We start from the raw sequence: 26,284 nt of genomic DNA, 5'->3' as shown, positions 1-26,284 counted from the left end.
CAGAATCAGAGAACAAGCCGGAAGTCAGGAATCAGGTAACAGGTTCAGGTTTACGAATAGTATGGATCACGGACACGCTGTAGACCGGACAGCACGGGTGGAAGGGAACTGGTGACTTAAATAGGCCTTAGGGCGCCAAGCGGACGTACGACGGGTCAGCGCGCCCTCACACGTAGACGTGCCCCCGTTCGAGACCTACGTGCGTGTGCGCGTGCGTTCGTGTTGACGCGGATGCGCTCGTTGGCTTTAGCGCGCGTCAACGGAAAACGACGAGTTCTCCACGACGGATCTCTACAGGTGAGTCCCTTGAATACGATCGGAGTGCCCGAGTGGTCGTGACATTGCCCCCCCCCCAAGGGGCAGCCTCCGGATGCCTAAACGAGCCCACTTATTCGGATAGGACCTCTTGAAGGCGTGGATAAGTCTTTTGGCGTGGATATTGGTCTCCGGCTCCCAGGAGTTTTCCTCAGGTCCATACCCTTTCCATTTGACTAAGAATTGCGTCTGGTTTTGCCTCTTCCTGCAATCCAGGATAGCCTCTACCTCGAACTCCATTTCCCCATTGACCAGTACGGGTTCCGGAGGGTTAGAGATTCTGTCGGTGAAGAGGTCCGTGACGGTGGGTTTGAGGAGAGAGGCATGGAAAACTGGGTGGATTCGGAAGGACTCCGGGAGTTTGAGTTCGAAGGCCACATCGTTGAGTTTCCTCTTGATTGGAAAAGGACCTATGAACTTGGGGCCCAGCTTTTTAGAAGGGCAGGAGAGTTTAAGGTTCCGGGTAGACAGCCAGACCCGATCTCCAACCTTAAGGTCCAGCTCCCCTCTTCTTTTGCGATCAAATACAACCTTATTATGTTCCTGTGACTTGGCCAGGGTTTCCTGCAGAAGCTTATTGTTCTCCTCGAAGAAGTTCAGGTTTCTCTGGACCGCTGGTACGGAACACTCGGGAAGGTCACCAGACAGGAACAACGGGTGAAACCCAAAGTTCGCGTAGAACGGGGATTGCTGGGTAGCTGAATGAACAGTATTATTGTATGCGAACTCCGCCATTGGTAATAGAGAAGCCCAGTCGTCTTGGGAGAAGGACGAAAAGCAGCGAAGATATTGTTCCAATGTTTGGTTTGTTCGCTCAGTCTGACCGTTGGTCTGTGGGTGGTAGGCTGAGGATAGGCGGAGGTCAATCTTCAGAGCTTCGCAGAGTGCCTTCCAAAATCTTGAGGTAAACTGCACCCCCCTGTCGGAAGTGATGTTGGCAGGAATGCCGTGAAGCCTCACAATTTCTTTTATAAAAATGTTGGCTGTCTCCGCGGCTGAAGGGGTGCCCTTCATGGGCAAGAAGTGCGCCATCTTGGTGAGTCGGTCGACCACAACGAAAATCGTGGAATGGTTCTCTGAAGGGGGGAGTTCCACAATGAAGTCCATGGAGATCATTCTCCATGGTCTGTCGGGGACGGGTAGTGGTTTCAGAAGGCCCCAGGTCTTTAGTTTATCGCCCTTACTTCGGATGCAAGTGGTGCAGGCTTGTACGTACTTTTTACAGTCGTCCTTCATCCGCGGCCACCAGAAGGTGCGTCTAAGTAGTTCCAGGGTCTTGAATGATCCGAAGTGGCCAGCCAAGGGGTGGTCATGACAGGAGGCCAGAACCAGAGTTCGGGCTGTCTGGGGGACGAAAATCTTGCTTTCATGCCAAAGAAGGCCATCACTGGAAGATAACGGAATGCCAGCCGGAGGAATGGTGCCTAGGGACGCCTGCTTGAGCTGAGAGATCACATCTCCTTGAAGAAGAAGGAAGTTCCCCGCCGGGAGAATGGTGTCAGAAGAAGGTGAGTTCTCCGGTTGACTGAACATACGGGACAAAGCGTCCGGCTTAGTGTTTTTGGATCCTGGACGGTACGTTATGTGGAATACGAATCGGGAAAAGAAGAGTGCCCACCTGGCCTGACGAGGCTTGAGTCTCTTGGCTGACTTCAGATACTCCAGGTTTTTATGATCAGTGTAGATCAAAATTGGATGAGTAGCCCCTTCTAGTAAATAACGCCACTCTTCAAGGGCGGACTTGATAGCTAAGAGCTCACGGTCTCCAACATCATAGTTTCTCTCAGCCTCAGATAATTTGCGGGAGAAAAAGGCGACTGGGTGAAGTAAGGACTTGGGTCCCTGCCTTTGGGACAGTATTGCTCCTACTGCTATTTCCGAGGCGTCCACCTCAAGAGTATATGGCAGAGCAGGATCGGGATGTTTCAAGACCGGTGCAGAGACGAATAGGTCCTTCAGTGACTGGAAGGCTTTTTGTGCCTCAGGGGTCCACTGGAACCTTTGGTTCTGTTTAGTCAGTCCAGTGATGGGAGCAATGATGGCAGAAAAATCCTTAATGAATTTGCGGTAAAAATTAGCAAAGCCTATGAAACGCTGGACTCCCTTTTTATCTGAGGGGGCAGGCCAATCTTGGATGGCTGAGATCTTCTGGGAGTCCATCTCTACTCCCCTTACTGAGATGACCAAGCCAAGGAACTGAATGCTCTGCTGTTCAAAGGTACATTTTTCTGGTTTGGCATACAGACCGTGGAGACGGAGACGGGTCAGTACCTTCTTCACGTGTTCCCGATGAATGGCTAGAGTGGAGGAGAAAATTAGAATATCATCCAAGTAAATTATAACAAACAAATCTAGATAGTCCCTAAAAATATCATTAACGAAATGTTGGAAGGTGGCCGGGGCATTGCATAAACCAAAAGGCATCACCAAATATTCGTAATGCCCAAAGCGGGTACGGAAGGCAGTCTTCCACTCGTCACCCTTCCGGATGCGTACAAGATTATAGGCCCCCCGAAGATCTAACTTCGAGAAAAACCTAGCGGATCCCAGTCTTTGGAAGAGTTCAGGTACCAATGGCAGGGGATAGCGGTTTTTGATGGTAATCTTATTCAGAGCCCGGTAGTCCACACAAGGGCGTAGCGAGTGGTCTTTCTTTTCGACAAAGAAGATGCCAGCGCCTGCCGGAGAGGTGGAAGGCCGAATAAACCCCTTCTCCAAACTGTCATCTAGGTAAGATTTTAGGGCACTCAGCTCAGTCTCTGACAGAGGGAAGATTCTTCCGAAGGGGATCTCTGCCCCCGGGAGTAGTTCTATAGGACAATCATATGACCTATGAGGAGGAAGGGTCTCTGCACCCTTTTTACTGAAAACATCTAGGAAGGCGTGGTATTCCTTGGGTACCGCTAGTCGAATATCATCATCATCAGATTCGGAACAGAGGAGAATTGAGGAGTCCCCGACAGGATTCTGGCAGCAATGCAGATGACAGTAGTCCGAGAGGAACTCGATGGTCCCGGTGGTCCAATCAATCCGCGGATTGTGTGCCTTCAACCAGGGCATGCCGAGGATGATTGGAAATAGCGGGGACTGAATAACATCCAGGCACAGAAGTTCTTGATGAGTCCCGGCTATGACAGCAGATAGAGGACTAGTTTCCAAAGTCACTGGTTCTGAGCCTAAGGTAGATCCGTCAGCCAAGTATACGGAGAGTCCCTTTTCCCTTGGTCTGAGGGGAATCCTATGTCTTCGGGCGAAAGAAGAGTCGAGGAAGCCACTGCAAGCACCGGAATCAATAACCGCGTGGGTTTGGATAGTCCTTCCTGGGAGCTGCAAAAGGACGGGAACAGCTAGATGAGAAGTGTTATCAGGCAGCATGGGTGCGGGAACAGGAGGAACAGGAAGACACTTACGTATCTTGGCTGGGCAGGCATGAACAAAATGTCCTGGTTCTCCGCAATACAGGCACAGGTTATTGGTCCGGCGACGTTGGCGCTCTTCTGGTGTCAAAGACGGGCGCAGGAGGCCCAGTTGCATGGGCTCTGGGGTGTCCAACGTGGATGCAGATGGAACGGGAGGAGTAGGGTGACTAGGCACCCGTGGTAGCATCCAGATTGGACGGGTAGCCGAAGAAGAGCGTTCCTGGCGGCGTTCTCTCAGGCGTCTGTCGATCTGGATAGAGGTGTCTATTAGGGCTTCTAATGTCCCGGGGATGCCTACACGGGCCAACTCGTCTTTCAAGGCCTCGGAAAGGCCCAAGCGGAACTGAAAACGCAGGGCCGCGTTGTTCCATTCCGTGTCTGCACTCCAACGCCGGAATTCCGAGACGTAGTCCTCTACTGGTCTACGACCCTGCTGCAGGGCACGTAGGGCTGCTTCTGCGGTAGCAGCTAATTGGGGGTCCTCATAGAGCTTAGACATGGCCTGAAAGAAGGTGTCCATGGAGTCAAGAGAAGGGTCTTTACGCTCTAACAGACGGTGTGCCCAGGTCTGAGGTTCATCTGTCAGCAAGGAAATGATGAATCCCACCTTTGTCGCTTCCAGAGAAAAGGTCCGGGGTTGCAAAGCAAAATACAGCTCGCAGGAATTGCGGAAGGCCCTAAACTTGCTTCGGACTCCCGTAAATCGTTCCGGAGTTGGCACCCTGGGTTCCGGTGGTAACATAATTACCGAGGGCGAAGCATGGGCCCCTGGAGCGGCCGGTGCTGAAGCAGATAGTGCCTGGACTTGTTCCTCCAGTCTTCCGTAGCCCTCCTGCAAACTCTTAACTGCTTGCGTAAGGCCGGCCAGATGATGGCAGAGCTCGTCCATGGGGGAGGCTCCCTGCGCGGGCTCGGACATGGCTGTCCGGTACTGTCACGTACCTGGTGATGGAGCCCGGAATGCAGGGAGCGGCCCCTCGTATCCCCTGGCTATTGAACCCCTGGAGATGGGAACAGGTACTTCAACAGTTCAGGGGGCACAAGTGCCTGGCAGGTGGTAAAGGTCCAGATGGTCAGCTGGCACAGACAACAGGCTGGAACAGAGAACGACACTTGACAGTAGCAGGTAAGCACTTGTGCGGAGACTGGCTGGTGAATAGACGTCCCGTAGAACAGGAACTCCGGTAGGTAGCAGGAACTGCGGTAGTCAGATACAGGCCGGGTCAGCAGGATACGATCAGCGTGGTACAGAGGGATAAGGCAAAAGCGTAGTCGAACAAGCAGGAGTCGTGGGCAGGCAGCAGTCAATCAGAATCAGAGAACAAGCCGGAAGTCAGGAATCAGGTAACAGGTTCAGGTTTACGAATAGTATGGATCACGGACACGCTGTAGACCGGACAGCACGGGTGGAAGGGAACTGGTGACTTAAATAGGCCTTAGGGCGCCAAGCGGACGTACGACGGGTCAGCGCGCCCTCACACGTAGACGTGCCCCCGTTCGAGACCTACGTGCGTGTGCGCGTGCGTTCGTGTTGACGCGGATGCGCTCGTTGGCTTTAGCGCGCGTCAACGGAAAACGACGAGTTCTCCACGACGGATCTCTACAGGTGAGTCCCTTGAATACGATCGGAGTGCCCGAGTGGTCGTGACACCCTAGCCTAACTTGCATTCATATTTTAACTCCATAAAGTACATTACTTTACATTTTTCAATATTAAACCTCATCTCCCATATAGCTGCCCACCCTTCTATGTTATTGAGGTCTTCTTGTAGAGTTACCTAATCCTGTTGTGGAGTTATTGCCCTGCTTAGCTTTGTATCATCAGCAAACACCAAGATTGAAGCATTTATTCCACTCTCTATATCATTTATATACAAATTAAAGAGAATTAGTCCCAGGACGGAGCCCTGCTCACTCTACACCAGCCTTTTTCAACCTTTTCAACACAGAGGAACCATTGAAATAGTTCCTCATCACTGAGAGGTCATTCCTCATCACTGAGAGGTCCTCCGGCCCCTTTATTAGCTTTGTTGCCCTTCTCTGGATTCTCTCCATTTCAAGGACGTTCCTCCTGAGGACTGGTGGCCAGAGCTGGTCAGAATACTCCAGATTGCGGCAGAACCAGAGCTTTGTATTGTGGTAGAATTATAGTTCGATCTCTGGAGTAAATTCCCTTTTTTAATGAATGCCAATGGTCTGCTGGCCTTGCTTGCTGCAGCTTGGCTTTGCACGTTTTATTGCCGAGTCTGATCCGGATAGACTCACCAGATCATTTTTCATCCTCGATTCCCCCAAAGGTTCTCCCCCTAGCCTAACTTGCATTCATATTTTAACTCCATAAAGTACATTACTTTACATTTTTCAATATTAAACCTCATCTCCCATATAGCTGCCCACCCTTCTATGTTATTGAGGTCTTCTTGTAGAGTTACCTAATCCTGTTGTGGAGTCATTGCCCTGCTTAGCTTTGTATCATCAGCAAACACCAAGATTGAAGCATTTATTCCACTCTCTATATCATTTATATACAAATTAAAGAGAATTAGTCCCAGGACGGAGCCCTGCTCACTCTACACCAGCCTTTTTCAACCTTTTCAACACAGAGGAACCATTGAAATAGTTCTCCGGTCTCAGGAGGAACCCCTGCTAAAAATTAGAAATCTACAACTCATGATACATTAGTGTGATGGTGAGTGGGAAGAACGGTCCTTACACTTGTGGTCATTGGGAAGACTTACCTCCTTACAGATAGCTAAAAAGATCAATGGTGTCGGTGGGAACTTATCTGAGAGGCCGAAATGGCCCAATGCTGAAGGAACCCCTAGCAACCTCTGGAAGAACCCTAGTTGAGAATCATTGCTCTAGACCATTGCGAAAATATGCCATTTATCACTACTGTCTGGGCGAGCTCCTGTGACCAGTTTTCTAACCAGGTACGTACAATATCATCAATGCCAAAAGACCTTAATTTGTAAATTAAGCATTTATGGGGTACTGTACCAAATGCCTTAGCGGAATCCAGATATAATATGTCCACAGGCCTTACTCTATCCAGTATCCAATTACATTCCCCTCGTAGAATGTTAAAAAGTTGGTCTGGCAAGAACGATCTTTCATTTTTTAAATCCATGATGGTTACTACCAATGATATTATTCCCATCATCAGATTATTGGATATAGTCTTTTATCATTACTTCCAATAGTTTACATACTATTGGTGTTTGGCTGACTGGTCTGTAATTAACAGGTATTCATGGCACTTTCTTGAATGTTGGTACCACATTTGCTTTTCACCAATTAAATGGTGCCGAATCTATTATTAAGCTGTCCTTAAATCTCAGGAAGTCTGTCCGAAGAGGGACCAACCTAAGTAAAGCTCAGTCTGTGTTATAATATCTTTTCTACTGTAACTAGGAGTGACCCACAACTTAATACTGCCAGCTGAACCACAAATAGGGTATCAGTACAGGGAGGGGACCGTTATCAACCTCTTATTGGCTGATATCACTCAGCTCCCGCCCTACTCTAGACCAATCAGTGCGCTGGAACAGATCAGAGATAAGAGAAGACTATATGATGTCTCACCTGTGCTGATCTCTGTGTCCTCCTCTATGAATGTCCTCGTCATTTCAGCCTCCATATATTGCTGATCATCCCTCACATACGTCTCCTCTATGTCACTCTCAACTTTTACGATGATCAGATCTTCAACCTAAACCAACAGAATGGCAGAAAATAACATCTGTAACATAGAAGTATTTATGATGTGAGATCACATAGAAAATATCATCTTGTAGAGTCCACACATCATCTCCACATGTCAGAGTGTTCAATCACTTTATGTTCCCGACCCTCAACTCCACCTACCTGATGATGGTGGGGGATGGTGTGACCTTCCTGTGTGAAATCCCAGGAATACAGAGGACGGGGACATCTCTCTGGTGGGTTTCTGTTACTAGTTGGTGCCATTATATCCTTGGGTTCTTGTGAAAACTTGTCCATCACACCATACTCCTCTTCCTCCTCCTTATACTCTTCTTTGATACTAAAATTATGTTTCTCAAGGTTTCTGCTCTAAAATGTATAACAACACATTCACTGTAGCAAAAAAAAAGGCCTGTGTATAAATCATAAATTCCAATAATTGTTCCTCATCTACCTGATGATGGTGGGGGATGGTGTGACCGTCCTGTGTGGAATCCCGGGAATACAGAGGACGGGGACATCTCTCTGGTGGGTTCCCATTACTGGATCCATCTGTAGGAAACACACACACTGACTGAATACATTGTTTCTATGTGTTTATCAGATGATGGGGGATCTAGGTGGAGCCTCCGTACTGCTCTCTCCTTTACAATAAAGTCTCCTCTTACCCGGTGATGTGAGGGGCGGCTGATTGTCCATCATGACGTCCTTGTAGAGATCCTTGTGTCCTTCTAAATACTCCCACTCCTCCATGGAGAAATAGACAGTGACATCCTGACACCTTATAGGAACCTGACACACACAATGATACAGTCACCATCCAGACACATCCCTTGTCTGTTACTGGATAATGTCCCAGAATTCCCAGAATCCTCCTCACCTCTCCTGTCAGCAGCTCCATCATCTTCTTGGTGACTTCTAGAATCTTCTCCATGTTGTGTCTCTCAGGTTTTAGGGAGTCACATGGAGGCACTGTGATGGTCATATGATCACCTGACTTCACAAGAGGAAATCTCTGTATTGAGGAACCAATAGGAATATCATGTTAGAATCCCAGAATCCTCCTCACCTCTCCGGTCAGGTCTGTGTTTTATTAATAGAGATAAGAGTGATGTCATGTGACCTCCCAGAATCCTCCTCACCTCTCCGGTCAGCAGGTAGATGATCTCCAGGATAAGGTTCAGTATCTTCTCATTCATGTGACTCCGGTCCTCCTCCATCCTCACAGATGTGGTCATGTGATCTACGTGGGTTTCTCTGTAGAGGAATAGCAGAGAATTATCGGGACTGTATTATTTTGGACAATATTAGGAGTGGGGCTATAAGGGATTAATAGGCAGGCTGTCCCCAGTGGGAACTGGCACATGTAGATTGGTGTAAGTTAGTGTTTGTTGCTGTTGTGTTTCTTGCTCCCTCCAAACCTGTTATATTTTGTCCTACCTCCTCCCGCATTATTAGCGATCACATACCCCCCCTTATAGTCAGGGGTGGGATTATTCACACTCTATCACCATTATTTGCTGCTGACCCAGGTCCAAAGCTGTGTGTAGGGCATTACGGGTAAGCATCAAAGCTAATCAACTAGAAGGTCCACCAAAATTCAAATCCTGAAAAACAAAGTCAGATTTCAGTGCAACCTGAACTGGAATCTCGTTCTTCGTTACAAGAGACTGCTAAGGTGAGAAGGTGACACATCTCAAAAATTAAGAGAATGTTCCGGCTCCATAAGTGGGAGAATGTTCTGCCCCTGAAGAGGTTAATCTAGGTTTCCACACTATATATGTGTGTATCATCATCTGCTGGAGATAAAAGACATCACGGTGACTATGGAGGAAGAGGACGGACATGACGAGGGGGTTACTGAGTTTAAATAGAAAATAATACGATACTATTACCTCCTCTACTGCCAGTTCCAGCAATGTCTCCTCTCTACTTCCCCCCCGACTCACTTCTGTCCCGGAACTTCCTATTTATAACCTGACATCACTTCCTGTCTTCCATAGAGACTTTCTGTCTGGGTAGAAGTGAGATCAGCACCTTGTGGAGCTCAGAGGAACTGCAGCCCCATCAAGTACAGACAGCAAGTTATGTCAGGTAAAAATAGGAAGTCCCGGGTGAGAGGTGAGTCGGGAGGAAGTAGAGAGGAGACATTGCTGGAAGTGGCAGTAGAGGAAGTAATAAGTAAGGATGGGCTCGGGCGTGTTCGCACACTCCACGTGCAGAGCCGGTAGGGGCAGGGCAGGAATAATTTTGGGGATGTCACTTTCTCACCTTAGCAGCCTCAAGCAGTAGAGAGCGATGAGATTCAGAGATTCAGGTTGTACTGAAAGGGGACCCCAATTTCCAGGATGTGGAATTTGTGGATGAGTAATTTTGGTGTCCACCCATAATTGATAACCCTGCCCTTCACTATAAGAGGGGGGGGGGTCTGAGATAATCCAGAAATGGGGGGGGTACATAACTCTAGGTATGTCATTGAAGGGGCCCTGGATCTCCGATGGTGTCTCCAAAAGACCTTGTAGGTATCGACCAAGCTGAAAGAGCAAAAGCCCAATAGGAACGCCACAGCAACTTGCATCCAAACACATAAATCGGGTGGGGGGGGGGGGGACAGTTTAGATCATCAGCTAGGCAAACATTGGCACCTGTCAATGGATGACAGTACCAGAGTAGTCTACTACTACTGTGCTCAGTGACATCATTGCTAACCAATTCACCAGGAATTCCATCAACTCATGGACACCAGTATCAACATAAGTCCTAAATGGACATCCAGCAATTAAAAAACTGGCAAATTTAGTTTAGATACTATTTATCACATGAACATGAAATTCCTGGGTTTAATTAATGTCAGGGCTGGGCTCAGCCCTTCCTTCTTTGAGCTGGCCGCTCAGTTGTCGGACAATTGCCAGTTCCTATCTCTCCACAGTTACTCAGCTGTTGATGATATCCTGCTCGCCAGTCCTGCCTACTTAAGCCGTTCAGCCCAGAGGATCTCTGCCTTCGCCTTGTTCAACATCACAGAAACTTTCTCCTGCGATCCTGTTCAAGACTTGCTTTGCTGACATCCCTTCTGGCTCCAGATCCTGCTTGCTTTTCCACTACATTGATCCCTGACTTCTGGCTTGGCTGACTATCCGTTCCAGTTACTGAACCTTGCCTATGTTTTGACTACGTTTGTTCTTTTTGCTTTTATTATTAAACAACATTTAACTGTACTTCTGTCCCGGCCTGATTGCATGGTTTCTGACAATTCAATATTAATAGCAGCACCATTTTTTTCCATTGTGACTGGCTATGCATGTGTGTGTATGTGTGGGGCCATTAGTTCTGTCGCCATATTGTGACAACATTGTCAACCTTGTATGTGTGTTTTTTATCATAGGGTATGTTGGGGAATAATTCCACATCAATGTCACTGTTCTACATTTATTGTTTTTTTTAACCTACTATTGATACATTAATAAAGCTAATTACATTTCTATATATGGTATATACCATGGCTGATCCTCCTGATTGCTTTCTTAGAGCATCTCTTTGCCCCACTCCCCAAATTTTCCGCAGTACAAATGGTCCATCTAGATCCCCCATCATCTGTTAAACACAGAGAAAGAATGAAACAGATGGATCCAGTAATGGGAACCCACCAGAGAGATGTCCCCGTTCTCTGTATTCACAGGATTCCACACATGAATGTCTCACAATCCCCCACCATCATCAGGTAGGTGGAGTTGAGGGTCGGGAACATAAAGTGATTGAACACTCTGACATGTGGAGATGATGTGTGGACTCTACAAGATGATATTTTCTATGTGATCTCACATCATAAATACTTCTATGTTACAGATGTTATTTTCTGCCATTCTGTTGGTTTAGGGTGAAGATCTGATGAACATGAAAGTTGAGGGTGAAGTAGAAGAGACGTATGTGAGGGATGATCAGCAATATACGGAGGAGGCTGGAATGACGAGGACATTCATAGAGGAGGACACTCCTACAGAGATCAGCACAGGTGACCCATCGTATATTCTTCTAACATATCACCAGAAATCTAGGCCTATGGTCACTTGTTATATTGCTAAAGGGTCTTCAAGTCTGAACTTTGACCCTCTTGTCTATCAGAGATCACATGACCCAGTGCCTAGGCTTGTGGTTGTGTAAAGAGCATGGATCTCCCAGTCCCCATTGGTTCCTGCTCTTCTGACAAGGCTGTGTAAATGTAGAAGTGATCTGGGAGGACCAAAGAACCTTTGACTGAAGAGGGGGGAAAGGTCCCGGCTGGTTGGGACCTTCACAGAGAACTTCTGCTCACTCATATCATAGATCAGGTAGATATGAGTGAGCAGATGTTCTCTGTGAAGGTCCCAACCAGCCGGGACTTTTCCCCCCTCTTCAGTCAAAGGTTCTTTGGTATCACCAGAAGCCTAGGCCTATGGTCACTTGTTCTATGGTAAAGGGTCTACAAGTCTGAACTTGGACCTCTTGTCTATCAGAGATCACATGACCCAGTGCCTAGGCTTGTGGTTGTGTAAAGAGCATGGACCTCCCAGTCCCCCATTGGTTCCTGCTCTTCTGACAAGGCTGTGTAAATGTAGAATTGATCTGGGAGGAGGACCAAAGGCCCTTTGACTGAAGTGGGGGGAAAAGTCCCGGCTGGTTGGGACCTCCACAGAGAACATCTCCTCACTCATATCTACCTGATCCAGATGGGATCTTGATGGAAGTGAACTAACCCTCTCATATCTATTGATGATGTTTTTTATATTTTTCCAGGACACGCCATGGAGAAACTCTCAAAGGATCGTCTCACTTTATCTCCAGGTTGGAAAATGGAAGATGAGGACATCACAGGACATCACAGGAGATCGTGGAGGAGAAAAGGCAATGACTATCAATGGTGGACTTCAATGTATGGAAAGACCCTTGAATGCAAATGACTCTGAGCAACCTCAAACTATGAGGGATGGTTCCCGGAATAGAGGAGCAGAAGAAATGTACCAGTTCTGAATGTGGGAAATGTTATTTTTATTAAATCAAGACTGGAAATACATTTCGAATCTCACACGGGGGACATAACAGTACATAAAATCAATTAAAAACCACAAACTCCACATTCCCTGAAACCCCTTTTCCGTGCCCGTATCTCCAAATATTTCCAAAATATTGACTTCAGAAATTGGTTTGCTTCTAGACAGCACATTGCAAGAGTGTTGCATTATGGGCATTTTTTTTATTGTATGCGCTGGCAACAGCACTGTTGTGGTCTACAGTCCCTGCCTGCAGCATAGCAAGCGTAGTAATGATACCGGCCATTTGGATAACAAAGGCAATAGAGAAAGAACATGACTCTGTACCACAGAGCTGGGTAGGAGCAGGGTTGGGGTGTTGGTGGCAAGGAGAAAGGAGGAGGTTCTGGCAATAAGTAGGAGCAATGGATTGCTGGCAGTGAGGAGAGATGGTATGCTGGTGGTAAGGAGGAGGGTCGGCGTCAAGGAGGAAGGATGAGGTGCTGACAGTAAGGAGGAGGGATGGATTGCTGGTAGTGATAAGAGATGTGGTGCTGGAGATAAGGAGCAGGGTTGGTGGCAAGGAGGAAAGATGAGGTGTTGGCGGTAAGGAAGAGGGATGAGGTGCTGGTGGTGAGGAGGAGGGTTGGGATGTTGGCAGCATGGAGAAGGGATGAGGTGCTGGTGGTAAGGAAGAGGGATGGGGTGTTGGAAGGTGGTAAGGAGAAGGAATGGAATTCTGGTGGTGAGGAGGATTGAGGTGTTGGCAAGGAGGAAGGATGAGGTGCTGGCGATAAGGAGGAGGGATGGGGTGCTGGTGATAAGGAGGAAGGATTAGGTCCTGGCGATAAGGAGGAGGGATGGAGTGCTGGTAGTGGGGAAAGATGGGGTTCTGGTAGTGAGGAGCAGGGTTGACATGTTGGGGTGGAGGAACTTGACTGGCCTGCACAGAGTCCTGACCTCAACCCGATAAAACACCTTTGGAATGAATTAGAGAGGTGACTACGAGCCAGGCCTTCTCATCCAACATCAGCGCCTGACCTCACAAATGTGCTTCTTGAAGAATGGTCAAACCTTCCCATAGACACACTCCTAAACCTTGTGGACATTCTTCCCAGAAGAGCTGAAGCTGTTATAGCAGCAAAGGGCGGGCCAACTCAATATTGAACCCTACAGACTAAAGCCTCGTACACATAATCGGATTGTTGGCCAACGGAGTGTCAGACTTTTGTCCGAAGGGCGCGTGCCGGGAACTTGTCTTGCATAGAAACGGTACACAATTGCCGGCCAACAAACACTAATGTAGCGACGTACTACGTGGAATTTCAGCTCTCGAGCGCCACCCTTTGGGCACCTTCTGCTAATGTCATGTTTTTGGTGAGCCTTGATTCCGAGCATGCGTGTTTGTACTTTGGACTTTTGCGTGACGGACTTGTGTACAGACGATACGAAAATCTGAAAACAGACCGTTGTCCACCGAAAATTTACTAGCCTGCAATCCAACTATTGTCTGATGGAGCGTACTAACAGTCGGATTTTAGGCAGTCTGTCATCTCACGATTCCCTGCCGAAAATCCGATCGTGTGTACGAGGCTTAAGACTGGGATGCCATTCAAGTTCATGTACGTGTAAAGACAGGTGTCCCAATACTTTTGGTAATATTGTGTACTTGCTGTCTTTTTACCTCTATATCTCTCTTCTTTCTCTTCACCCAGCAACCCCTTGTTACAGAGTCGTGGTTTTGAAGCCTTTTCATGCACTCTGCTTTGACATTGTATTATTATACAGGAGGATTTATTTGGCTCCAACAGTTTGCACAGCGCTTTACAACATGAGGGCAGACAGTACAAATACAATAGAAATCAATACAGGAGGGACTAGAGGGCCCTGCTCATTAGAGCTTACAATCTAGAAGGGAGGGTCAAGTGGAAACAAAGGGTAATAACTCTGGGGGGATGAGCTGATGGAGAAAATGAAAATCCAGTTGTTTAGCTGGGGGTAGGGTAGGCTTCTCTGAAGAGAAGGGTTTTCAGGGATCGTCTAAAAGCTAATAGAGTAGGAGATAAGTGGACAGATTGGGGTAAGGAGTTCCATAGGATGGGAGAGGCTTTGGAAAAGTCCCGGAGGCGAGCATGGGAGGAGGTGATGAGGGAGCTAGAGAGCAAGAGGCATTGAGAAGAATGAAGAGGGCGAGTAGGTTGGTATTATAAGACTAGGTGAGTGATGTAGCTGGGGGGCAGAGTTGTGGATGGCTTTGTAAGTAGTTGTTAGTATTTTGAATTTAATATGTTGGGTGAGAGGAAGCCAGTGGAGGGTAGGGATGAGCCAAACACCCCCCCCCCGGTTCGGTTCGCACCAGAACTTTCGAACGGACCGAAAATTCGTGCGAACTTTAGAACCTCATTGAAGTCTATGGGACTCGAACGTTCGAAATAAAAAGTGCTAATTTTAATGGCTAATATGCAAGATACTGTCCTAAAAAGGGTTTGGGGACCTGGCTCCTGCCCCAGGGGACATGGGTCAATGCCTAAAATGTTTTTAAAAATGGCCGTTTTGGCGGGAGCACTGATTTTAATGACGATTAAAGTGAAAAAAAAAGTGAAATATTCCTTTAAATATGGTGCCTGGGGGGTGTCTGTAGTATGCCTGTGAAGTGCCACGTGTTTCCCGTGTTTAGAACAGTCCCTGCACAAAATGACATTTAATGGAAAAAAAGTCATTTAAAACTGCTTGCGGTTTTAATGTTATATCTGGTTCCTGCAATATGGATGAAAATCATTGAGAAAAATGGCATGGGTAGCCCTCCCTGCCCATTACCAGCCCCTTTGGGCCTTGTACCGATATTAAGGGGAACCCCGTACCCAAATAAAAAAAAGGAAAGGCGTGGGGCCCCCAGGCCCTATATACTCAGAACAGCAGTATACAGGCGGTGCAAACAAGACAGGGACTGTTCGTGTGTTAAGTAGAATTGGTTTGTAATTTTGAACTGGTACATTTTTAAAGTGTAGCTCCAATCAAAAAATCTATTTTTGGAAAACATAGGGAAGGGTTATCACCCCTGTATAATTTTTTTTGCCATCCGTCTTTTTTCATCTCACTTGCTGTTGTCTCCTTCCGTTTGCAAGTAGGAGATGTTTGTAAGTTGGATGTTTGAAAGTAGGGGCCTGCCCTATATGCTCTGCAGAAATGGCGGAACAAGGTGTTGGTGTTGCCACAACATTGTAAGCCCTCAAAGTGACTCTTGGTGGGCGCTGGAGCGCCCTGCTGTGAACGATTATATCAAGAATTGTAATTACATGCCATTGTTGAACAGTGGTAGAAAAATTGGGCCTTTGGTGGTTGTGGTGCTGGTGCCACAACACTATAAGTCCTCACAGTTACTCTCGGTGGGCACAGGAACCGGCCCTCCTGTGAAATATTATATCAAGAATAGTAATTACATGTCCCTGTTAAACAGGGGCTGAAAAATTGGGCCTTAGGCACTGCTTGCTGGTGCCACAACACTGCAACCTCTCCCAGATACTCTAGTTGGAGTGCAGGAATGAGCCCTGCTGCAAAGCATTGCATCAAAAATTGTATTACACGCCCCTGTTAAACAGGGGCTGAAAAATTGGGCCTTAGGCACTGGTGCTGGTGCCACGACACTGCAACCTCTCCCATATACTCTAGTTGGAGTGCAGCAATGAGCCCTGCTGCAAAGCATTGCATTAAAAATTGTATTACACGCCCCTGTTAAACAGGGGCTGAAAAATTGGGCCTTAGGCACTGGTGCCACGACACTGCAACCTCTCCCATATACTCTAGTTGGAGTGCAGCAATGAGCCCTGCTGCAAAGCATTGCATTAAAAATTGTATTACACGCCCCTGTTAAACAGGGGCTGAAAAATTGGGCCTTAGGCACTGGTGCCACGACACTGCAACCTCTCCCATATACTCTAGTTGGAGTGCAGGAATTAGCCCTGCTGCAAAGCATTGCATCAAAAATTGTATTACACGCCCCTGTTAAATAGGGGCTGAAAAATTGGGCCTTAGGCACTGGTGCTACGACACTGCAACCTCTCCAATATACTCTATTTGGAGTGCAGGAATGAGCCCTGCTGCAAAGCATTGCATCAAAAATTGTAATTGCATGCCCCTAAATAAAGATACAGGTGTATACTGTGCTGGAGGCACACAACACCCACTAACTCCTGCAGATGCCTTTATTATAGAACACCAGCAATAAATGGTAGATACAGGTGTATATTGTGCTGTGCTGGAGGTACACAACACCCACTAACTCCTGCAGATGGCTCTATTAGAGAACAGCAATAAAGGGTAGATACAAGTGTATACTGCGCTGGAGGCACACAGCACCCACTAACTCCTGCGGACGCCGGAACACTACACAAGGCCACCGCGCTGGCGGCCTTATATAGTGTGGGGCGTGCACTAAACACCCTGAGCTATAATTGGCCACAGGCAGGATTATGTCTCTCCTCGCTGCTGGCGCTGTGATTGGCCAAGCATGCAGGGTCACAGTGCATGCTTGGCCAATCAACAGCCAGCAACGCACTGCGATGACACAGTGCATTGTGGGCCGTGAGCGTCACACGAATTTGGCGCAAACGGCCCATAGAGTTCTGGCTTCGCCAAACGGGGCGAACAGCCGGTGTTCGAGTCAAACATGCGTTCGACTCGAACGCCAAGCTCATCCCTAGTGGAGGGATTGACAGAGAAGAGTAGCAGACACAGAGCGATTGGTAAGGTGGATGAGTCTGGCAGCAGCATTCAAGATGGATTGAAGAGGTGATAGACTATGTAGAAGTAGGCCAATGAGAAGGAAGTTGAGGCGAGAGATGACCAGGGAGAGAAGAGCTTTGTGGTGTCATTGGTTAGAAAGGGGTGCATTTTGGAGATGTTGCGGAGGTTGAGGCGGTAGGATTTGGACAGTGATTGGATGTGGGGCTTAAAGGAGAGTCCAGGACTACACCTAGAACTTGGCATGTGGAATGGGCTTATAGTTGTGGCATCGATTTTGACCAGGGGAAGGGAAAGGGGCAAATGGAGGAGGAAAAATGAAAAGTTCGATTTTGGATAGATTGATTTGGAGGAAGTGGTGTGACATCCAGACTGATATCTGTTAGTAAACTAGTGATACGTGAGGAGACTGAAAGCGGGAGTCCGCGTTTTTTTTTTAAAAGCCAGCAGCTACAAATACTGCAGCTGCTGACTTTTAAAATAGTGACACTTACCTGTCCAGCGCGCCCGCGATGTCGGCACCCGAAGCCGATCTCTAGATCGTCTCTCGGGTGCTGTCGCCGCCATCTTGGGTATGGGAATCAGGAAGTGGAGCCTTTCGGCTTCATTTCCCGGTTCCCTACTGCGCATGCGCGAGTCGCGCTGCGCAATAAGGACGGTCCCCGCTGCCTCTGGGATCTGTGTGTTTCCCAGCAGGCAGCGGGGGCACTTGCGGAAAGGGGCGGGCACTTGCGGAAAGGGGCGTAATCTACGCCCCTTTCCGCAGAGAGCTATCCCGGAAGTGGGTGCAGATACCTGTACTGTACAGGTATCTGCACCCCCCTCCCCCCTGAAATGTGCCAATTGTGGCGCCGGAGGGGGGGGAGGGTTTCCGATGAGCGGAAGGTCCACTTTAGGGTGGACCTCCGCTTGAAGGAGTGAGCTGAGGGGTAGAGAAATAGAGTTGGGTGTCATCAGCGTAGAGGTGGTATTGGAAGCCATGGGAGGCTACCAGCTGACCCAGGGAGGAGGTGAATATTGAAAATAGGAGCGGTCCAAGAACAGAACCTTGGGGGACCCCAACAGAGAAAGGAAGAGGAGAGGAGGAAAAGGAATTGTAAGTAACGGTAAAGGTGCGGTTGGATAAGTAAGGAAGAGAACCAGCAAAGAGTGCAGTCACAGAGACCAAAGGCGTGGCGTTTTTTGAGGAGAAGGGGGGGTGGCCAACCGTATCAAAGGCAGCAGAGAGGTCCAGGAGGAGGAGTACAGAACAGTGTTGATTGGTTTTGGCTGTTAGTAGATTGTTCGTTTTAGGAGAGCAGTTTTCTGTGGAGTGCTGAGGACGAAATCCAGACTAAAGGGGAGCAAGAAGGTATCAGCAAAGAGGTACTCACCGAGGCCAAGATGCAGAGAGCGGTGGCTGTTGCGACTCAGCGCACACCACCCCTGGAGGTGATACAGGGAATGGGTTGCACCAAGGGGCACAAGCCTCCAGCGGGATACCTGACTTGAGTGAAGGTCTGGAGGAAGGCTTGTGCAGGATGGACCGGACCAGAAGGTAAGCAGCCAGCAGGTCTGTAAAACAAGTAAAGAAAGTGCAGAAACAGGCCGAGGGTCAAACACCAGTAATCAGTCCTGGAGCCAGCAAGGCTGAGTGCAGAGGATAATCCAGAGGCAGGCCGAGGGTCAAACACAGGTGATCAGTCCTGGAGCCAGCAAGGCTAAGTGCAGCAGACAGAGAATAATCCAGAGGCAGGCCGAGGGTCAAACACAAGTATCAGTCCAGTGCGCAGCAAGGCTAAGAGTAGGAAGTCCGTTTAAACAAGCCAGGGGTCAGGTCAGGAGAGAATCAGCATAGTCTTCAGGCAATCCGGGTCAAAACAGGAAGTAGCAAACAGGAACAGGAAGCAGGGAAACACAGGTGAGCTGAGACAAACCAGAAACTTGTCTGTGTGCTAAGGATCCTTTTATAGGCTGGTCAAGGAATTCACGTTATGCGTGAGCTTGAGCGCACTCGCACATGCCTCTCAGTAGGGCTGCGAATGTGTGTGCGCCGGAGCGCCGATCCATGGCAAATTTGTGTGCGTCTATGCGCAGGTAGATGGTGAGTTTGATTCAAATTACTTCCCTGATAGAAGGTTATTATCAGCAAGGTGGACGTTCAGTCGGTTGTAGACCAGACGTTCAAGGAGTTTGGCTAAGAAGGGGAGCAAGGAGATGGGGGCGTAGGTTGTTAAGATTGGATGGGTCCAGTGAGGGCTTTTCTAACTATGGGGCTGACAAGTGCGTGTTTTAGAGAGTTGGGGGAAGATGCCAGAAGAGAGGGAGAGATTGAAGACGTGGGTTAGAGAGCGTGGAATAGAGCCAGAGGGTGAACGTAAAACCAAGCAGTGTGATGCTGTGAAAAAAAAGAAGACTTCAAATTATGTTATTATAAACAGGTGTGACACTGGCCAATTGGTACGAAGTTGAGGGCTTTAGGTTTTTTTTTTTTTTTTAATTCTTCTTTATTTATACAATCCACAAAGAAGAAAAATACATTCCAAGACAAAGTATGATATAACCAATCAGGGGGGGAAACATTATTATAAATTGTCACAGGTAAGCTGTAAAGCAGGAGAAACATCTTACATCGTCAAAAAGCACAGTAACTTGGTTGAAGGTCCTTGTAGAACATGTATGGCTGGTATGTGTGCTTTTAATATGACTTCCATATTGACAGTGTGGACTGAGTTTTCAATTAATATAGGAGGATGTTCGATAAAAAGAGAGTAGATAAAAGAGGGAAAAGTAAAAAAAAAAAAAAAAGAGGTATGAAGGAAAGAGTGGAAAGACCCAGGGTTTCCGACTCCTCTCCAATGGCTTCCACCAACCAAGAGGTCAAACATTCCCATAAGACACCCTCCTAAACCTTGTGGACGGCCTTCCCAGAAGAGTTGAAGCTGTTATAGCTGCAAAGGGTGGGGCCAAATCATTATTGAACCCTACGGACCAAGACTGGGATGTCATTAAAGTTTGTGTGCGTGTAAAGGCAGGTGTCCCAATACTTTTGGTAATATAGTGTACTTCCTGCTATGAATTGCACCCAAGCACATTTGACCATCATTGGTCACCATGCTGAGCATTCATTGTGGTTTCTTCTATATGGAAAATATACAGCTTAAACCTGAACAGAAAGAGGTTTATTGGGATAACCAGCTGTGACACCCCCTCCTTCTCTCTCCTAGAGGGACCCAACCAGCAGTGACACCCCCTCCTTCTCTCTCCTAGAGGGACCCAACCAGCAGTGACACCCCCTACTTTTCTCTCCTAGAGGGACCCAACCAGCAGTGACACCCCCTCCTTCTCTCTCCTAGAGGGACGCAACCAGCAGTGACACCCCCTCCTTCTCTCTCCTAGAGGGACCCAACCAGCAGTGACACCCCCTACTTTTCTCTCCTAGAGGGACCCAACCAGCAGTGACACCCCCTCCTTCTCTCTCCTAGAGGGACCCAACCAGCAGTGACACCCCCTCCTTCTCTCTCCTAGAGGGACCCAACCAGCCGTGACACCCCCTCCTCCTCTCTCCTAGAGGGACCCAACCGGCAGTGACACCCCCTCCTTCTCTCTCCTAGAGGGACCCAACCAGCAGTGACACCCCCTCCTTCTCTCTCCTAGAGGGACCCAACCAGCCGTGACACTCCCTCCTCCTCTCTCCTAGAGGGACCCAACCGGCAGTGACACCCCCTCCTTCTCTCTCCTAGAGGGACCCAACCAGCAGTGACACCCCCTCCTTCTCTCTCCTAGAGGGACCCAACCGGCAGTGACACCTCCTCCTTCTCTCTCCTAGAGGGACCCAACCAGCAGTGACACCCCCTCCTTCTCTCTCCTAGAGGGACCCAACCGGCAGTGACACCCCCTCCTTCTCTCTCCTAGAGGGACCCAACCAGCAGTGACACCCCCTGCTTCTCTCTCCTAGCAGAGGAAGCCAGACAGAACTTTGAAGTCTTTAGTGATCTCTGTGTTTCTTCCATGATAAAGATCAGAGGAGCGCTCAGCCACGTGTTTTCTGAGGTGTATATCAAGGTGAGCTTCTTCCCAGTGTGAGATCTCTGATGAACGGCAAAATATGAACCATATAGAAGACACTTCCAGCACACAGGACACTAATGCACCTCATGGGTTGTGTGGGTTCTCTGATGTTTGGTAAGACGAGACTTCTGTGAATAACATTTCCCGCACTCAGGGCAGGAATACGGCTTCTCACCCCTGTGGGACCTCAGATGTGCATGAAGATGGACCTTCTCTAAAAAACTTTTCCCGCACTTCGTACAAAAATAAGGCTTCTCCCCTGTGTGAGATTTTTGATGTCTGAGAAGCGCAAATTTTCGCGGATAACATTTCCCGCAATCAGGGCAGGAAAACAGCTTTTCCTGTGTGTGGCATATCTGATGTTCGATAAGATTGGATTTCCTCGAAAAACTCTTTCCGCACTCGGGACAGGAATACGGCTTCTCGCCCGTGTGAGACCTCTGATGTTCAGTAAGATTGAACTTCCGTGAAAAACATTTCCCGCACTCAGAGCAGGAATACAGCTTCTCCCCCGTGTGGAATCTTTGATGTAGCACAAGGTCTGATTTCCATGCATAGCATTTTGCGCACATGGGGCAGGAATACGGCTTTTCACCCACGTGTGCCCTCTGATGTCTGAAAAGGCTGGCCTTATCTGAATAACATTTCCCGCACTCAGAACAGGAATTGAGCTTCTCCCCCGTGTGGGATCTCTGATGTACAGAAAGACTTATTTCAGAGCTAAAACGTTCCCCACATTCAGAACAGAAACATTTCTGCTCTGCCCTAAATCCGGCCCCATCCCCCACAGTACGAGGTTGCTCAGAGTCGGAGGGACTCCATGGTCTATCCACACTGTGAAGTCCACCATCCATAGTGGAGATCATTGTCTTTTCTCCTCCACAATCTCCTGTGATGTCCTCATCTTCCATTCTACAACCTGGAGATAAAGTGAGACGATCCTTTGAGGGTTTCTCCATGGCGTGTCCTGGAAAAATATAAAAACATCATCAATAGATATGAGAGGGTTAGTTCACTTCCATCAAGATCCCATCTGGATCAGGTAGATATGAGTGAGGAGATGTTCTCTGTGGAGGTCCCAACCAGCTGGGACTTTTCCCCCCACTTCAGTCCTTTGGTCCTCCTCCCAGATCACTTTTAAAATCGATAGATATGAGAAGGACCAGCCTAATAGGAACAGATCATCAGCTCTTCAGTCCTCTATCTAAGCCTATGAGTTTTCCTCGTTGGCCACCACATTGTTTGGTGGGCTCTGAAGCTCTAACACCCCCCCCCCCTCCCCCCGATCAGTACTGGGTCATAATTTTTGGCAACAGTTTGCCCCCGTCTCTTGGAATTTTTTGCCTATTTTTGCCTTTTTCATGCTAGCAGATTGGGCTGGCTACATTTACCTATATACAGATTTTGAGGAACCAGTCTCCATTGGGATGGTATCCTTGAATAAATTTGCCTGGATACTTGTATCTGAGACGTATTTTCTTGCAAGTCAGTGAGATCCGTTTTCTCTTTATTTGCTATCTGTAGGACCTTGATTGGGTCCTGAAGAAGCCTAATGGTGAAACGCGTTGATGCACAAGGGCTCACTGTATATTATGTATTAGCATACATGATTTTTAACACTTTGAATGCTCTATTCATGCTATGTATTTTTCAATAAACATTGTTATTTTTCATACTTCTTTGTTGTTTCCTATGCCTCTAAAGTCCGACCAAGGCTTATCGATTTAGTATTCCCCCCCCCCCTTTTTTTTTGTATTCATTCACATCAAGTAGAAGTGAAGTTTTCCTGTATGTGAGTTTTACCATAATCAGCTTAAAAGTTTACATAGAACCGCACCCTATGAGATATTGTGGTTAGGCCGAATCTGTGTCAGCAAAAGTCATTAGCTATTTCGTGTTATCTAGTCAAGCAGCTTAACTGTTGATAAGAAAGTACTGAGTGTAAGTTTATAAGAACCCTCAGATGTGTATTTTTACTGGTATATATTAGTCTATATTAGTATATACTTCTGTTTGTATTCAAAACAATTCAGAGATCTTATGAACACATTCCAGCTTGTTTCCCGTGTCTCATGTGGTCTCTCACGGATCCGAGGATCCAGGTGGTCTGCCTGAATTAACCAAGGATGGTCGTCCAGAACCAGAATTCCTTTCAGTGGTCACATCAGACAAAAATTTTGGAGCCTGCACATCCAGTTTTCGTCTGCCGAAAAATTCGTAATCGGCTGTCAAAAGCACCGTACTAACAAAATCAGAAAAAACGTCAGATCGTATATCGGGCGAAATTTAACTTCCAATTTTCTGATTGTGTTTACGAGCCTTTACTTGTAGATCAGCAGATAAGCAGCAAATCTGTTACTTGACGAACAGTACAGGGAGGGGGACCATTACCAACCTAATACTGCCAGCTGAACCGCAAATAGGGTATCAGTACAGGGAGGGGACCGTTATCAACCTATTATTGGCTGATATCACTCAGCTCCCACCCTACTCTGGACCAATCAGTGAGCGGTAACAGAGCAGAGATAAGAGAAGAATATATGATGGGTCACCTGTGCTGATCTCTGTAGGAGTGTCCTCCTCTATGAATGTCCTCGTCATTCCAGCCTCCTCCGTATATTGCTGATCATCCCTCACATACGTCTCTTCTACTTCACCCTCAACTTTCATGTTCATCAGATCTTCACCCTAAACCAACAGAATGGCAGAAAATAACATCTGTAACATAGAAGTAAATACAGTGGTGTGAAAAAGTGTTTGCCCCCTTCCTCATTTCCTGTTCCTTTGCATGTTTGTCACACTTAAGTGTTTCGGAACATCAAACCAATTTAAACAATAGTCAAGGACAACACAAGTAAACACAAAATGCAATTTGTAAATGAAGGTGTTTATTATTAAAGGTGAAAAAAAATCCAAACCATCATGGCCCTGTGTGAAAAAGTGATTGCCCCCTAAACCTAATAACTGGTTGGGCCACCCTTAGCAGCAACAACTGCAACCAAGCGTTTGCGATAACGTGCAATGAGGCTTTTACAGCGTCCTGGAGGAATTTTGGCCCACTCATCTTTGCAGAATTGTCCTAATTCAGTTACATTAGAGGGTTTTCGAGCATGAACGGCCTTTTTAAGGTCATACCACAACATCTCAATAGGATTCAGGTCAGGACTTTGGCTAGGCCACTCCAAAGTCTTCATTTTGTTTTTCTTCAGCCATTCGGTGGTGGACTTGCTGGTGTGTTTAGGATCATTGTCCTGCTGCAGAACCCAAGTTCGTTTCAGCTTGAGTGCACGAACAGATGGTCGGACATTCTCCTTCAGGATCTCTTGGTAGACAGCAGAATTCATAGTTCCTTGTATCACGGCAAGTCTTCCAGGTCCTGAAGCAGCAAAACAGCCCCAGACCATCACACTACCACCACCATATTTTACTGTTGGTATAATGTTCTTTTTATGAAATGCAGTGTTCCTTCTACGCCAGATATACTTGGACACACACCTTCCAAAGAGTTCCACTTTTGTCTCATCGGTCCACAGAATGTTGTCCCAAAAGTCTTGGGGATCATCAAGATGTGTTGTGGAGAAATTGAGACGAGCTTTGATGTTCTTTTTGCTCAGCAGTGGTTTTCTCCTTGGAACTCTGCCATGCAGGCCATTTTTGCCCAGTCTTTTCCTGATGGTGGAGGCATGAACGCTGATCTTAACTGAGGCAAGTGAGGCCTGCAGTTCCTTGGACGTTGTTGTGGGGTCTTTTCTGGCCTCTTGGATGAGTCGTCGCTGCGCTCTTGGGGTAATTTTGGGCGGCCGGCCACTCCTGGGAAGGTTCACCACTGTTCCATGTCTTCGCCATTTGTGGATAATGGCTCTCACTGTGGTTCGCTGGATTCCCAAAGCTTTGGAAATAGCTTTATAACCCTTTCCAGACTGATAGATCTCAATTACTTTCTTTCTCAATTGTTCCTGAATTTCTTTGGGTCTCGGCATGATGTGTAGCTTTTAAGGATCTTCTGGTGGACCTTACTGTGTCAAGCAGCTCCTATTTAAGTGATGCCTTGATTGTGAACAGGTGTGGCAATAATCAGGCCTGGGTGTGGCTAGAGAAATTGAACTCAGGTGTGGACAACCACAGTTATAGTATGTTTTAACAAGGGGGGCAATCACTTTTTCACACAGGGCCATGATGGTTTGGATTTTTTTTCACCTTTAATAATAAACACCTTCATTTACAAATTGCATTTTGTGTTTACTTGTGTTGTCCTTGACTATTGTTTAAATTGGTTTGATGTTCCGAAACACTTAAGTGTGACAAACATGCAAAGGAACAGGAAATGAGGAAGGGGGCAAACACTTTTTCACACCACTGTATGATGTGAGATCACATAGAAAATATCATCTTGTAGAGTCCACACATCATCTCCACATGTCAGAGTGTTCAATCACTTTATGTTCCCGACCCTCAACTCCACCTACCTGATGATGGTGGGGGATGGTGTGACCTTCCTGTGTGGAATCCAGAGGACGGGGACATCTCTCTGGTGGGTTTCTGTTAGTAGGTGGTTCCATCATAATATATTTGTAGAGAAGCTTGTGTCCTTCAGAACGTTCCTCCATCACAGAATACTCATCATCCTCTTCTTTACACTCTTCTTTAACAATACAATCCTCAGAGTTTCCACTCTAAAAATATTAAAAAAATAATTGTAGCATACATGCATGTGTATAAAAATAACTATCAGCGATTGTTCCTCATCTACCTGATGATGGTGGGGGATGGTGTGATCTTCCTGTGTGGAATCCCGGGAATACAGAGGACGGGGACATCTCTCTGGTGGGTTCCCATTACTGGATCCATCTGTAGGAAACACACACACTGACTGAATACATTGTTTCTATGTGTTTATCAGATGATGGGGGATCTAGGTGGAGCCTCCGTACTGCTCTCTCCTTTACAATAAAGTCTCCTCTTACCCGGTGATGTGAGGGGCGGCTGATTGTCCATCATGACGTCCTTGTAGAGATCCTTGTGTCCTTCTAAATACTCCCACTCCTCCAT

The 26,284-nt window shown here is 47.3% G+C and overlaps 2 protein-coding genes across 3 annotated transcripts in view; both read right to left on the bottom strand.

Moving 5' to 3' along the window:
• LOC143955711 (uncharacterized) overlaps positions 1–26,284 on the bottom strand; it is a 338,238-nt gene that overhangs the window by 38,682 nt on the left and 273,272 nt on the right. Inside the window, exons 4-5 of one of the 2 annotated variants that reach the window (XM_077465827.1) lie at positions 7,602–7,808; positions 7,320–7,446 (exon numbers count right to left, since the gene is read on the bottom strand). In XM_077465827.1, the coding sequence (XP_077321953.1) occupies positions 7,320–7,446; positions 7,602–7,808 (334 nt within the window). Of the gene's footprint in view, positions 1–7,319; positions 7,447–7,601; positions 7,809–21,318; positions 22,344–26,284 lie in introns of those variants that run through there. The other variant, XM_077465828.1, reaches the window with a different exon arrangement.
• LOC143955978 (oocyte zinc finger protein XlCOF8.4-like) lies at positions 7,842–9,395 on the bottom strand. Its single transcript, XM_077466104.1, has 4 exons — positions 9,335–9,395; positions 8,582–8,696; positions 8,108–8,454; positions 7,842–7,991 (listed from the first exon to the last, which is right to left on the bottom strand). Exons 2-4 carry the CDS (start codon positions 8,675–8,677, stop codon positions 7,979–7,981), a joined length of 456 nt encoding a protein of 151 aa, XP_077322230.1. The 5' UTR covers positions 8,678–8,696; positions 9,335–9,395; the 3' UTR covers positions 7,842–7,978.

The sequence above is a fragment of the Lithobates pipiens genome, unplaced genomic scaffold (genome assembly GCF_037356315.1).
Source record: "Lithobates pipiens isolate NorthernLeopardFrog02 unplaced genomic scaffold, aLitPip1_a1.2 Scaffold_35, whole genome shotgun sequence".
Classification (NCBI taxonomy): domain Eukaryota; kingdom Metazoa; phylum Chordata; class Amphibia; order Anura; family Ranidae; genus Lithobates; species Lithobates pipiens.
Note: the sequence above shows the minus strand (reverse complement) of the source record. Positions and strands in the feature narration are given on the sequence as shown.

Excerpts from the sequence above, each read along its gene's own strand:
- LOC143955978 (XM_077466104.1), bottom strand. The coding sequence starts at position 8,677 with ATGACCACATCTGTGAGGATGGAGGAGGACCGGAGTCACATGAATGAG. Across the intron at positions 8,455-8,581 it reads TCTACCTGCTGACCGGAGAG|AGATTTCCTCTTGTGAAGTC; the intron begins GTGAGGAGGATT and ends TCCTCAATACAG.